The following is a 14,128-nucleotide window of genomic DNA, read 5'->3' on the forward strand; positions in this document are numbered from 1 at the left end:
CATCTTAATGACTTGCATTGGCTTATGTGATTGGGTGCGTTCCAGAACTGGAGCATGGTAAGTGGCAGAAGTCTATGGCTGATAATGTGAGAGGGGAAGTGGAGGACCCTTTTCATCTGCGTTAGTTGGGCTTATGTACTGTCATTAAACAGCTCTTACTGCAGAGCTGCTTGAGTGGGGAGCTGACTTGAGAAACTGATCCAGCTGAAAAGTAATCCAATGTATTTGGCTGTAGCAGGCCTTGGCACAGTCTTTCAGTAAAGTGGGACAACCAGCTGTGCTAGAACAATGATGGGATTACAGAATAGGAACAAACAGTAAGAGGTGGGAACTCCTTAAACTGCCACTGTGCCAAAAAAGCTCTCCAGACATCCCTTGATGTGACTAAATGACCAGAATTTCACTTTATATGCAAGTCCTTGAGAACTTGTCTGCATCCTTCTGCTCAAAAAGGGGCTTTAAGCGTACTACTTAGTGAAACAATATTAGTTTTGTTTTCCTTTTTTAAAAAAAATCCCTTGGCTAACGAAAAGCTTAATTTCTGCTTAAATGAAAAATGAGAACTGATAAATATTCTTTCCTTCCACTAGAGGGAATCTGAAATGTCAGAATTGCCTCTGATGAAGAATGTAGTTGAGGAAACTCCCAGATTTTGAAATTTTAACTAAGGATATAAATGGTGAACTTCACCCTTAATATAGTTAGCAGGGTAACTCTTTCTACACATTAATACTATGTGAATTACGTAGAAGTAGAGATTGCGCTATAACTCTTTTTTTAAAAATAAGGACAACAATGTAGTCAAATGTAGAAAAACATGACTAATTAGTTGCTAAATTTTTTTTGTATTTTTAGTTTTTAAACTTCAGTTTTATACCTCTGTCTAGTGTTGAATAGTCATATTGCATACAGTAATTCTGAGGGCTACAGATATATTTACTATTCATCTTAAAGGCTGTCAGTGCTGTCTTTCTGCACTACACTACTAAAGGGTCAGTCTTGTAGCTTGGATGTACATTTAGCGCTCTCTGATGTATCTTAATTTTTTTTTTCTGCACAAAGACTACAGGGTTGTGTAAACTAGTGAATTTCTCAAAAGCAAATCAAATAATAAAGCTTACATATACTTGTAATTTAATGGTGACAAATGTGTTTGCACAGCTGCAAGGCATTTTCCTTTAAATGTAGGCTTCTGATACAGCTAATGAGGAGATGTAGCTGCAGTGTTTGTCAGTTTTTTTTGTGAAGTCAGCTCATAACTATCAACCATTGTGGACACCTACAGTGTGATAAATCAAGTTTAAACAAACTACAAACCCTCCAAATTTCTGTTCAAAAAATCTTGATAATTTAACTATTTTCTAAGCCTTTGCCCTTTGAAAATACAAACCAGCAATTTGAAGAAAAAGGTCAGTGCTGTCACCTTTAGAATTGTCTAAAATCTGTCCACAACAAAAATACTATAGAACAAAGGTTCCTAAAGTAGAGTTGCTTGCCAAAAACCTACACCCTAGAAACTTTAAAATACATACATACATACGCGCACACACTATAAATGGAATTGTAAGAATTCTTGAAGTCTGTGGTACCTGTGACTGATCTTCAAAGCTAGGTTACAGGATTCCAGCTTACGTGTCAAGTTGTGAATGTAGAACATTATGGTCGCTTCTTTCTGTGCTGTGCTTCTGGATCTATAAAAGGTTTCTAGCTCCTATTATTGCCACGCGTTCTGAGGTAGATTGCAGTAAGATTGTGGTACTTGTTGAGGGTTCTCCTTAGATTTTCTCCCCACCCCATGCCTGGAGGCAATTTTGTTACCTCATGGCAGTTAGATACTGTTAAAACTCTTTGCAAATACTGTCTTTGAAATGTGGTTTTCATATACCTTTTGACCTCTGAGAGTCTGTCTTGCGTGTTCAGATGGTAAAGATATGACTAGCTTTCTAGTTCCAGGGTTAGCTTGGTTGATGCTAGCCTAGGGATCTTAGGAGTGGGCTTCACTGGACAGTAGTGACAGACCCATAATCTTCACTCTGAGTGGTTGTCACTGGAGGGCTATGTGTAGAATATTTTAGAACCTGCGTCTTTGAATCAAATGCAAAAGTCCCTCACATCCTCCAAGACCTGTGAAGACCTCTTTGCATTTGTAGAAGGACTATTTTTACTCTGCATTCTGTTGCACACCAGTCTTCTCAGTTGATTGCTTGTATGAAGTGCAGTAGTATGCTCTTGAATAAGCTTTTGATAGTAAACAAATGATTTCAGTACTATCTGGATCTTTGCTCCTCTGTAGAACTGATTGATAAGGTGTGTACAAAAAGCAGTGTCCTATGTTACATATATGTGCCTGTATACAAGGCGCATAGAGAAATGAAGAAGCTTTGTATACTGTTAATTCATATCAGTTACCCTCTGAAAAACAGAGCAGCTTGATAATTTTAAGTTTTCACCTTTGGAACCAGAAGACTGTGCTAACGCATGCAAGAACAAAAGTTCCTATTTGTTCTTCCACTTCAGATGCTGTAATTAAAGATGATAATGCTTTGCTATGATATGAGAAAAACGTGGTGATTGCTTATCAAATCCTGACTACTGTTCACTGAAACTGAGAGATTCACTACTTAGAACTAAAAGTTGAAATACAAGTGTAGGCATCTCATGAATAAGACTAGAATATATTTGTTAGATGTTTGGGTTTGTTTTTGTTGTTAATTCAACACTAAGCTGCTTAACTCAAACAGCTTGGGATTGTGAAAAACTGACTTCTGCTGAAGAACTAAGTGAAACCAGTTGGAAAGAGTACAGTTCTTAACAGTTTATAATTTTGTATTCCTACTGCTGTAATAAGGAATAAAATCCTGGATGAAGAATACATTCTGAAAATCTAGGTATGGCTACTAAGGATTTTTTTTAGAGCCTAATTTGAGCTTTTGATGAGGTAGATGTATTTAGTTAAAAATGAGGTTTGAAAAGGTGAAGAGGAAGAAGAGGAAGTAGAGAAGAACTTACATTCCTGATAGTAATGTCATAGGCCCAAGAGACTTGTGCTATAATCTCGTGTTATCTGTTGCTGTATTGCAAATCTGTTAAGTGAATCACACTTATTTCCACTTTCCTGTGTTAATTTTTTGCATCCTAGACTTACGTACTGGTAGACCTCTGTTACGTATTTTTGTAGAAGATATGTTATTGCTTGGAATGTCATGTGCTAGTTGTTAACTGGACATGTTGAGCTTTTGTATAATATTGCATGTTGATCTGATGTTTTGAGATAAATGTCATGATAGTTTATCTGTGTTATGATAGTTGGAGCTGGAAGAATGCATGGAAAAATTAAAGGAAGAGCAAAGAGCCAGAGTAAAGGCTGATGAACGGATAATGGAGGTAATGATACTTAACTGTTAATCATCTTTATTTTTAAAGGACACACCAATCAAACTATCCACTTGCTTAATTAGCAGTAATTATCAGTGACCTCTAATGTGATAGCTTCCAGAGTTGCAGTTCAAAGTCACATGGATCATTTACTAGCCTAAGGGCAATGATGAAATCTGCGTTTAGTAATGTGTGTTTGTTCTCCTGATCCTATTCCAGAGCCTTGAACTCTGGGTCAAGCTACTCTTTCAATGTGTTTCATTCATTTGGTGTATTACTTATGATCTGGGGTATCCTGATGTTTGTTTTTCTTGAGAAAGTGATTAAATCTGTTTGCAATTTGCAGCAGAGGGATAGTTCTTTGAGGTCTCCCACCTTCTTTATCATGACTTGTGCTGAAAAGCTGTTTGTTGCAAATGTTGGTTAATTTGGCTTATTCTGTCCCTTTGATTTTTAAGTTTTGTTTCTGCAGGCAATAAAAATGATAGATGGTTTCCTGCATAGCATGTTGGCTATAGCCATCAGTTGTTGCAAAGCAGTTTCGCATTATGACAGAACCAAACTTAATTTGTCACAGTTAAATTGTGAGGTCTGTTTCCCCTCCGTCCATTGTTGCTGACCTAAAAAGATCCTTTTGCATCAATAAGCAGAATTTCTTGTAATAGAGTTGAGTGTAAGATAGTGTAAATGAATGGGTTTGGTTCTTAGATGTGATCTGGAGTGGAATGAAAGTGGTGGTACCACTTCCATTGAGCAACAGGTGATACCCCACAGTACAGGGAGCAAATATCCACAAAGGACTTGGCACTCTACAGGGTTCGTTGTAGTCCTCTGATGCAGCCATCCCCATCCTCCTGTAATGTGAAATGAATGAGTGGGCTCTGCTGGGTATCTGTTGTTTGAATACTTAAATGCCTTTTAGGCTGAATATCCACTGCAACAAATCTTTCTCTGTCATGCTAGACTGCTTGGACCTAGCACCTTGTCTCAGGAGAAGGGATAAACTAAGTAGCAGTAATCTCTAAAATTGTTCATTTTGATGCTGGTTTAACAGCTACAGTGCACTACACAGATCTATAATTTTTTGTCCTTTCATAAAAGATGAAAGAAGGAAAGTCTGTGGTAGCAGTGGTACCATAGCTGTAATCTTAAATGAGTGTCTGAGTTAAATATTTACCTCAAACACAAAACCCTGTATATCTTACAGTTATCATTCAACTTTCAGTTTGTCATTGATTTGATTAATGTTCAATGTGAAGAAAACCTGATCATCTTAAGCTTTCAGTTTTGGGATGTACAGTGCAGGGGAGAGATACAGTAGTATGCATTCCCTTTGATACAGAGGGGTGAATATAAGGAGAGCATTGGCCTTCATTAAGGTTTTTTATTAGTAAAATAAATTATTTGGTGTTAGTGTGTCATATCATACATGAGAAATAACATGATATGAAAGCTAATTTTTTTGCTTGCAACATTGCTCTGTAACATTCTGTACATACTGAAGACAGTGCTGATCCAGCAGTTTTGTGTGCCTGCAGCAATTTCACTATGGTAGCAGAGAATTGCAGCTGTGGATAGACAAAAACCAAACCTGCACAAAGCTCAGTGTAAAGTGTCCTGAATATTTCTGGTACAGGAAGCTCTACATCAGTTATGTCAGTTACTTTGGGTATTTCTCTTTGTGATACTGCTCTATAGGCTTGCAAAGGTGGGGTTGGGTTTTTTGTTTGTTTGGGTTTTTTTAACTGACGATGATAGAAATTACTTTACGTTTTTATCCTTTTTTTTCCCTCCCCCTCCCCCCCCCCAGCTGGAAATTGAAAATGCAAGATTAAGGAATCTAAATATCTCCCTATCTGAGGTTCTTCATGCACAGTCAGTAACCAACATGATTTTGGAAGATGAAGGTGTTCTAGGCAGCATTGAGAACTCTTTCCAAAAGTTTCATGCTTTTTTAGACCTCCTTAAAGATGCTGGGTAGGTTGTCACTTTACTTAAGTCTTACTGTTTCTGCTGAGATCTCTTTCCAAAATTATACTCCCAATGAAGTATGTTGCCTCCTCCCCTCAGATCTCTAGGACTGTACTCGCAAAGAGCAAAGGAAGAAAAATTAACTGTATGTACCTACCGTTTAGTCTTTTCTCAGTGGGAAAAACATGATCCAAGCACTGTCCAGCTGATTTCCTGTACCTGCCCTTGGGAAAGGCTTTCAAGAAGCCCATTCCAAAAGAGAAGAAAGCTTCTATTAAAGCATGTTTCCAAGTCTTTATTGAATCACCTGTGGTTCCCATAATACAAAAGGCTCAAAATGCACTTAAACTGGCTTCAGAAAGTATCCTGTTGCCTTGGGCCCCCTTTTACTAATTGAAATACAGAAATCTAGATGGATGAATCTGGCCTCTGTACTTAAATTATGGATTATTTATTATTACTTGAAATATTTTAGAGAGTATTAATTACAGTTTGTCTTAAGGCTCTACCACTGTACCTGCAGCTTCTCAGAGGATGGTTCATCCTTCCCATTTGTCAAAGAATTTCAGCTTAAGTTCTCAAACCTGTTCTGTAAAGCTTATGTAGCCAGGCATGGCAATCTTATCCAGGAGAATGGAGGAATGATATGAAGATACATCGTAGTCTACTCTGCGTGTTCAGAGAAGACCACAGAAGATTTTATTTTCCCTCCCTGCGTCCTGCTTCCATCCACCTCCAAGTTGGAATAACGTAACTTAATGTAAAGTTCACCCCGAGGCTGTGTTCCAATTTTGTGCCAATCAATTGGTAGAGTTTCCATTACTTTAAGAATGAATTTCAAACTTTGGAGGAAGGAAAAAATGCTCTCTCACTACATAAAAAATAATTTTTTCAGATGGGTCCTACATCTATTCATGATAGTAGGGAGCTTCTCTGAAAGTTACAGAATCCCAATCACAAAGACTGCTCTTCTCAATGAGCTTCTGTTTAATGCTGTGCTATCAAGTGATGGCTGCAATGATGCTCACTTCTTATTGAGGCTTAAAACACACAAATGGTAAGTTTGGCCAACTTGTAAGCTGCCAGGTGAAACAACATGACTGTATTTGTGAAGCATGTAATTGGATTTGGCTGTTAGAGATTATGCTGGTTTGGGAGATGTGCACCCATCTTCTGCTTGAATGACAGAGTTTTAATCTTTGTTGTGCCTGACAGGGAATCTGCTTGCCAGCATCCTGCTCTGAGATCAATGCTAACTGGTAGAACTTCATTCTTAGCCTCATAACACTGAGTGAAGACTGACGGTTTTGAACCTGAAGGCTAATTTGTGCAAAGATAGGAAAATAGCTTCAGCTACTTGTTTTCATCTTTATTAGGCTATTTTGGGCTTCTCAGAAAATAATGGAAAAACTGTTTTCAAAGCTTCAAACAGATTCTGTTTCTTCTGGTTTTGAATGTTTAGATCTTTAACAGGGTAAGAATTTTTTCTGTCATTTTCTATTAAACTTTATTTTACAGACTTGGACAACTTGCTGTATTAGCTGGGATAGACCAGTCAGATTTTGGTCTTTTGGGGCATCCACAAATGAATTCTACTCTCAGTAAGCCTGCTAATACGCTAAAGGAGAAGTCTTTTGAAGAAGAAAGACAAGAACATACCTGGAATAGCAAAGTAAGCCTATAGAGGGAATGCTAGTGGTGATGTACTCGATGCTATTTAATGTACTTTGCTGCTGCTATCCTCCTCTGACTGAAAGTAATGATTACCAAATGATCCATGAAGTTGTTATTGCAATCTTTTGCTGTAGCTGTGTTTATATAGATCATCATAATTCAATGATTAATGTAAGCTTTTTAAGTGATCATCATTTGGAACAGAAACCATAGTATTTTGTAATGTTCTAAAGAAAGTGTTGGTGGTAATTATGTTGTTTCTTATTCTGAAAGATGAAGTTCCAATAGTGGTATGCATCCATTAAAAATGAAAAATACCATGACTAGGTTTTTCAGAAACATGTAATAATCATGTATAGTGGTTGTAAAAAAACTTAGTCTGATAACAGAGGGTAGTACAATATGCCTATTGAAAAGCAGGAATTTTCTTAAGTTGTTGCAGTGTTATGTGTCCCATCCTGTTAGATTTCTATATAGGCCACACTATGAATTTCAGGCAACTACAAATTTGCAATATTAACAACATAAGGTTTTAGTTCCTACTTTGAAGTCAATAAATAGAAAACCACCTGGATTTTTCAAGGGAAGTACTAAAGTTCCCTAAAAAAAAAAAAAAAGACCAGGCTTAAGTTCTTAATTAAAAATTAAGATACTGGCAGCCTACAACCTTGTCCAAGTTGGATAAAACTGCCATGCTAAGAATCATTCTGCATTCCAGTATGTTTCTTATACCCGATGTCTTCCCTATTAACTGACACATTTCTGTAGTATAAAGTTCAAGCTAGATGTGAAACTATAATATGCCTGCTTTGTGTCATTATCACCCTAGCAATCTTCTGACGCTTGCTTTGAAAGGTAATAAAGCTTGTGTGATTGCTATTATCTCTGAATCTTTTCTGTATTATGTAAAGACTTTATTTTGCTGTGCAGATTTTAGTATATGGCAGTTGCAATACGGCATTTTTTTCTCTAGTTGCATCAGTATCTTCATTGGAATCTCTTCTTTCAGAACAGAGCTGGGGACATCCAAGTTTCTCTTCCTGGCACGTTTCAATCCCAGATGGTTGTGAATAACGCCTTCCCTGCTCTTAGAGAAATACAAGAACTTCAGACTGCAGGGCAACAGTACCAGCCAGGCTCACAGAAGGAAAATGAAGCTCAAACAATTAACCAAAATAAAGAGGATAAGCCTCGAAATAATACTCCAACACTCTCTGAGAGGAGAGTCAAACAAAATGAACACACAAAAGGACATTACTCAGCAAGGCAATTGGTCACCAGTGTCCATTCATTTTCTGATTCCAGTGTACATATTAAAAGCAATGGTAGCAGAATAGCCAGTGGTACTTCTGGTGAAAAAAGCAAAAATTGTTCCTCAAAGAAATACATACCTAGAGCAAATGAAATGGCAATTCCAAATGATGGAGCAAGAGGCGACCAAAGTAGACTGCAGACAGTAAACCACTCTGGAACTGATACTGTAGGATCTGGCTCTGAAATACCAGAAAGTATCCAAAGTGCTACCAGCATTTGAAATGGTTCTAAAATGTTTGAAACATTAGAAACTTTGTAAACTTCTAAAGCATTGCATGCTGTTTAGTGTTCCTGTTTCATGTTTGCATCTCTTGTCACTAGATTTTTATTTTTGGAAACATGTGATGCACTGGTAGAATGGTACCCTGTAGTTTGTGCTACATACAAAGGATTCCTGGTGTGTGGATTTTATTGTGTATCACAGATCTTGTTATAGAGTGTAAACTGTTTTGAACTAATAAAATTAATTTGAGTACAAATTTTGCTTTTCATTTATTTCCAGTATATTGCAATGGGAGTGGAAAAAATGGCTTTAGGGCAAACATGAATTCATGCCTAACAGGGCATGTGTGGGTTTGACATTCCCAAAGGTAGTGGAAGTTGCACATTTGAAAATGAGCCCAGAAACATCTCTAAAAGAAATACTTAAATACAGCTGTTCTTTCCTATTGCTATGACTGCAGGATCATAGAATACATGTTGGAAGGGACTTCTAGGGGATGTCTAGTCCAACTGAATTAGGTTGCTCTCAGGACCTAGAGCAATGTGAGAACATAAAACTAAAGAATATCTTTGTTTTAAAATTCCTGGGGTTTGCCCCACTGCTTTTTGTTCCTGTCCTTTTGCAGAGGCAGCTGATTTGCAGCTTCTGAGCTATGGCACAGAGTAACATAGATTTTGATTAGCCTAATGTGGCACAGAAAATCATACTGTTTTGCACCAGGAATAATAAGAAGATGCACTTCAGTATGGTCCTGAAGAATAAAGCAGTATCTTTATATTTGTACACTTGCCTGAGTGCTATGAGAAGGCAATTGGTCAAGAGCCTAGTATAATAATTGTATAATTATTTTCCTTCATTAACTACTATTTTGTATATAAATGGGAGTTCTGTAAAATTAAACTTATTAGCAAGGGTTGTAGAGATGAGGAAGATGTTAAACAGTTAAAAACACTTTTCCTAAAATTTTAATAAGCAACATAATTTGGATTTGGAAGAATGAAACAACCTAAACTTTTAATTTAGGGTTTAAGCCTAGGTCATTTGGTTCAACAATGAGAGTGAATTTTGCTTTTGAATGAAACAGTCTATTTTATTTCCGTAAAATAACTTCTATGACTTTTCTCACATGCCATATGCTTGTGTCAGTCCTGATTTAAAAGAAATTTCTGAAATTGCGGTAGTGAACTCTGGGAGATTGGATAGTAGAATCTGACATACAATGCTTATCTTTACAAGAAGTTCAAATGTTGAAAACTCATCACATTGTGCAGTGTTCATCAAAAGCTGACTTTTTAAAAAAATATCAAATTTAAATATTTTGCCTTTATTTCACTATTTACAGTGTTAGCTGAGATTTTGAATGATCATAATATTTTAACCTGCTTGATATGGACTTCTTTCTTCTTAGCAATGTGTATTCCATTTGCAGAGCGAAAGGGACAGAGGGTGATGGAGCAACAGAAGATATTTTTCACATACAGGAATGAGGCAAGATTATTTGGGCTGAACTGGGGGTGGGGGGGAGGCAATACCGTGTAGCTTTCTTTTTACTCTGTCATCTGTTGTGAGCGTTCTGGGACAGAAGATCTGTAGAAATTCCTGACTCCAAATTGCTTGACAATTATGAAGAAACTCATGAATCCTCAAATGGAAATTTTCTACTGAGCAAATAGCATGAGGTTACCTTAGCTATTGCAATATTGCACAAGTAATTGCACAATGAAAGTACATTATTTATACAGACTTTGTCGCTTCAGAATAATAGCAGGTAATATATTAAACAATTTTTTAGATAGTCTCCCAAACATTTGAGGTCTATTCCTTCAGTCGTTATTCTTTGCTTGTGATTTCGATTTGATTGAACAATTATGTGCAATCAGTTTCTTCAGCATTAAAATGCTATGTGTTCCCTTTTAAAAATGAAAACTCTAAAACTAATCACTTAGCTAATCTAAGGTAAATGGGGGATAAAATTATAAATTCAAAAGTATTCAGATTTGTGAGGTTAGGAATTACGAATCTGTTATTTGTCCCTAAAAATACCATAAAGAACTTCAAACGGTTAATGTATTGTAAGCAGGTGGCATAAATAGCTTTTATGTTAAATACTACTAGTACTTGCTTTTAAAGTATGATTTACGTCAAAAATCATAATTTAAAGCAAATTTGAGCAGGCAGTATATAACAGGCATATTTTTTTCAGTGGGATTAGTACTTAACCATTTTTTTTTTTAATCAGAAACATGAAGGATTCTTCATCATGTCACTGGTGCTGTTGTGTAGCACTGTTACTGTGAGAATCTGGAGTGCATACTTTATAAATAGTTGAATGTTGGATCTGAAGTCAGTAGAGATAGTGGATGTAAGTTACCTGGGGGAGAAGCATTTTTTAAGGCTATCATGAATATTTCAGAAGTTTCAAGGTTTTTACTAATGATTTAAAAATGCATTTCCAAAAAATATTTTGCATATATAAATAAAAATTATTTTATATATAAAAATATATCTAAGAAGAAAGTATTTTAATAAAAAAGAAAAAAAAAATTTGTGTGTATATATACATACATTTTAAATTATTATGAAACCATTTCACTCTGAGTTTGGATATAAACTGTTTCAGTCTCTTGCTATTAGTTAATGGTTTACATATTTGTCTGTGTTCTTGTTTGACATAAAAGCCTGAAATCAATAGGCCAGCTATTTGCTAGAGAACATGTTACTGTTTACTTATAAAACTCAAGCATTTTTTTCTCTCTTCATTGGGAGTTCCCAAGAATTACTTTTCACATTTCATAACTGCAATATTTGGAGCGAGAGCTCTGAAAAACAAAATAAACCCAAACCCTTGTCTGAACTACCTGCATCTTGTTTTAAGTCCCACCAAAATTTGCTAGTCTCACTAGTTTGCTGGACCAGACATCCCATCTGCCTCCTGAAAGAGCTGCCAGGTTGCTATGTAGTCAGCATTATTTGTCTTTTAATAATGACGTCAGTTTGTCTGTTATTGTACCAGACAGAGAACTCGTGTGCGCTTGCTCTCCTTGAGTGAGCTGATTCTTTTCCAGCAGTAGTCGATGAAGGTTTTTCTGTCCAGCACAACATGAAGTCATGATGAACCCTATAAAAGTTCACTGAAAGCTTTGAAACTTTATTTAAATATTACACTTTCTCTGATTTTTTTCTTGTTTTGTTTTGTTTTTCCAGTTATGCATCAGAGTAAATACAGCGTGCTCTGCTTTTGTGGTAATTATGCAAGTTCACATTCGTCTGCAGGGATTTGTGGCAGTTGAAGGATCAGGTTCTCTGTCAAATGCTGGAAGCGAAAAGCCTTCCTGGAAGTAATCATTTTGAAAGTGTGTATTTTATATTGGGTGACTATGAATATTGATATAATGAATTTATGGTTTTTGATGTAATAAAAATATTAAATCATAATTGCTGGTAGCAAAATACTAAAATAGGATAAATCTCAATTCAATAGAAACGAAACTCTGACATGACCTTTACTGTTCCTCTTCATTCTCTCCAATTGCAAAAGCATAATAATCCCTTGCATGTAGTAAAAACGGACTATTCTGTGTCCAGGAAACTTTCTGGTTTATACATCCTTGTCAATTTTATTTACTCCCCATCAATGCACAATGTGAAATAGGCTTTCTAAGGCTCTGGGTGGCAAGGCTTCCAGCACAGTTGTCCTCTGATCTCACGGGAGCTGCTATTTTTGGTCAGGATGGGACTTTCCTGAAGTTAAAAACTACAATACCTGATATTTACTCCCCGTGCTCTGAGCCGGTAGCAGCACCAGCTTGCCTAGTTTCTATTTTTGTGTTCTAGCTCTTTGTGCCAGAGGTTTGAATTACACTTTTAATTCCAAAGTTTTAATTTACCTTGTGGTTTGTGCCCCACAGTTAGGATTGAAGACTGATCCTGCTCGGATGTCAAAGCACTTCCTGTAGAAGTGGCCAGGCTTCCTGACCTGAACCACCAACCTAAACTATTTGTGACTGCTTCTACTACCCCTTCCTACCTAGGATACCTTTACCCCAACAGGCTGGAGTTCGAAGCTGCCTCTCCAGGCAGATGTAGGTAGTCTGGGTTTAGCATTGGGAAAAGCCCATGTGAGGAGCCCATATCTCTTAAGCCTGTTTCCATTTGAGACTCTAGTGAAAATAATTACATTGTAGTCACATCTATGTTCTTACTGAGCATTTCAGTTGAGGTTTCTATTTAATTAGAACTAATTTTAATAATTAGAAGTAATGTAGTTGTTCTGAGTGTTGTGGTCTGAGACATACTTTAAAAATACCTTGGTGTTTTGAAGAGAATGTATCCAGCTTGTAATGTCCATGAAGTTTGCTATTACCACTTTAGAACTGAGCAGGGTTCTGGTGTTTGAAAGCGAGTTTGGTGGGTTTTTCTTAAGCTATTGTCATTATTGAAATGATGGTTATCTTTGCTCTAAAACCATTGTCTCTGTTTACAATCTTTTAAACAGAATAACTTGCATAGGATGAAAATGTATTAACTAAATACCAGGTCACACTGTAATCTGTGAATTTGTTTTATCGTTCTAGCTATGACTTGGCTTGACAGGAAAAGGAACAAATTCAAGTAGTCAGTATTTCTTCAGTGAAATAATTTGTAATTAAAAATGAGCTTTTATACAAATCTGAGTATTCACAAAATAATGGACATCAACACTTTCATTTCTGAAAAAAATGCAGATTTGGTAAACAGATGATTAATGTTGATGATAAACTTGGTGAACATGCACAGGACTAAAGTAGGGTCAGCATTACAGGTAACACTGGGCAGACGAAGGTGTTCAAGAGCTGTGCTTTACGCAGCTACATATGAGAATCATGAATCTCATCCAAGATATTTGAAAATGAAGGGACTCTGTAAAGCGCATCTGTTTTCAATTGTACTTTATGGCTCGTTTTGTCAAAACTAATTTACTGCTACTGCCTGTAAAATAACTTCTGAAAACTGATAGTGAGGCGGTATGTTTCTCACTAAAAGAGTTAGAAGAAACAAGATGAGCTGAAGTCTTTCCTTCAGTTACAACAGTTTAATTGTATTAACTCTATATTTTCAATGAACATAACAACCAGGTATCTGTGGAAAGAGTGGTTTAGCATTTAGGGATATTGGCCTAGGATGTGGTAGGCCTCAAGGCAAGTCCCAGCTCTGCTATCCATTCCATGAAGTTAATTTTCACAGCTCTCCTGGTTTTATTCCCTTTCTATGAAATCCAGATAGCAATTTGCCTGCAATGGGCTGTTTGGGGAAACAGCGCACAACATGCAGATACTTCTTGTATTAGAGAAGGTAGGGATCCTGCTCCTCTACCAGGAAAGCATTTTACACAAAATACAAAGACATTTGGGTACTGCGAAACCACCTCTTTCAAGATGAAATACCACCTGAAATTCATTGTAGCTATGGATTGCTATTTTTAATTTCTCATGCATTCATACAGATTACTTTTGGAACAAGCATCCCAGCTCTGCAGCAGCAACTGCATGGGAAAAACCACGGTAAAGTTACTGTAGGACATGCATTCTGTCT

The 14,128-nt window shown here is 36.6% G+C and overlaps 1 protein-coding gene across 3 annotated transcripts in view; it reads left to right on the plus strand.

Annotated features, from left to right (window-relative positions):
• Positions 1–8,801, plus strand: part of CEP78 (centrosomal protein 78) — a 28,735-nt gene extending 19,934 nt beyond the window's left edge. For all 3 annotated transcript variants that reach the window (XM_072860188.1, XM_072860189.1, XM_072860191.1), the window contains exons 13-16: positions 3,307–3,384; positions 5,186–5,352; positions 6,865–7,018; positions 8,030–8,801. In XM_072860188.1, the coding sequence (XP_072716289.1) occupies positions 3,307–3,384; positions 5,186–5,352; positions 6,865–7,018; positions 8,030–8,554 (924 nt within the window). In that variant the 3' untranslated portion in view covers positions 8,555–8,801. The remainder of the gene's footprint in view (positions 1–3,306; positions 3,385–5,185; positions 5,353–6,864; positions 7,019–8,029) is intronic.
• The last annotated feature ends 5,327 nt before the right edge of the window (positions 8,802–14,128 follow it).

The sequence above is a fragment of the Ciconia boyciana genome, chromosome 4 (assembly GCF_034638445.1).
Source record: "Ciconia boyciana chromosome 4, ASM3463844v1, whole genome shotgun sequence".
Classification (NCBI taxonomy): domain Eukaryota; kingdom Metazoa; phylum Chordata; class Aves; order Ciconiiformes; family Ciconiidae; genus Ciconia; species Ciconia boyciana.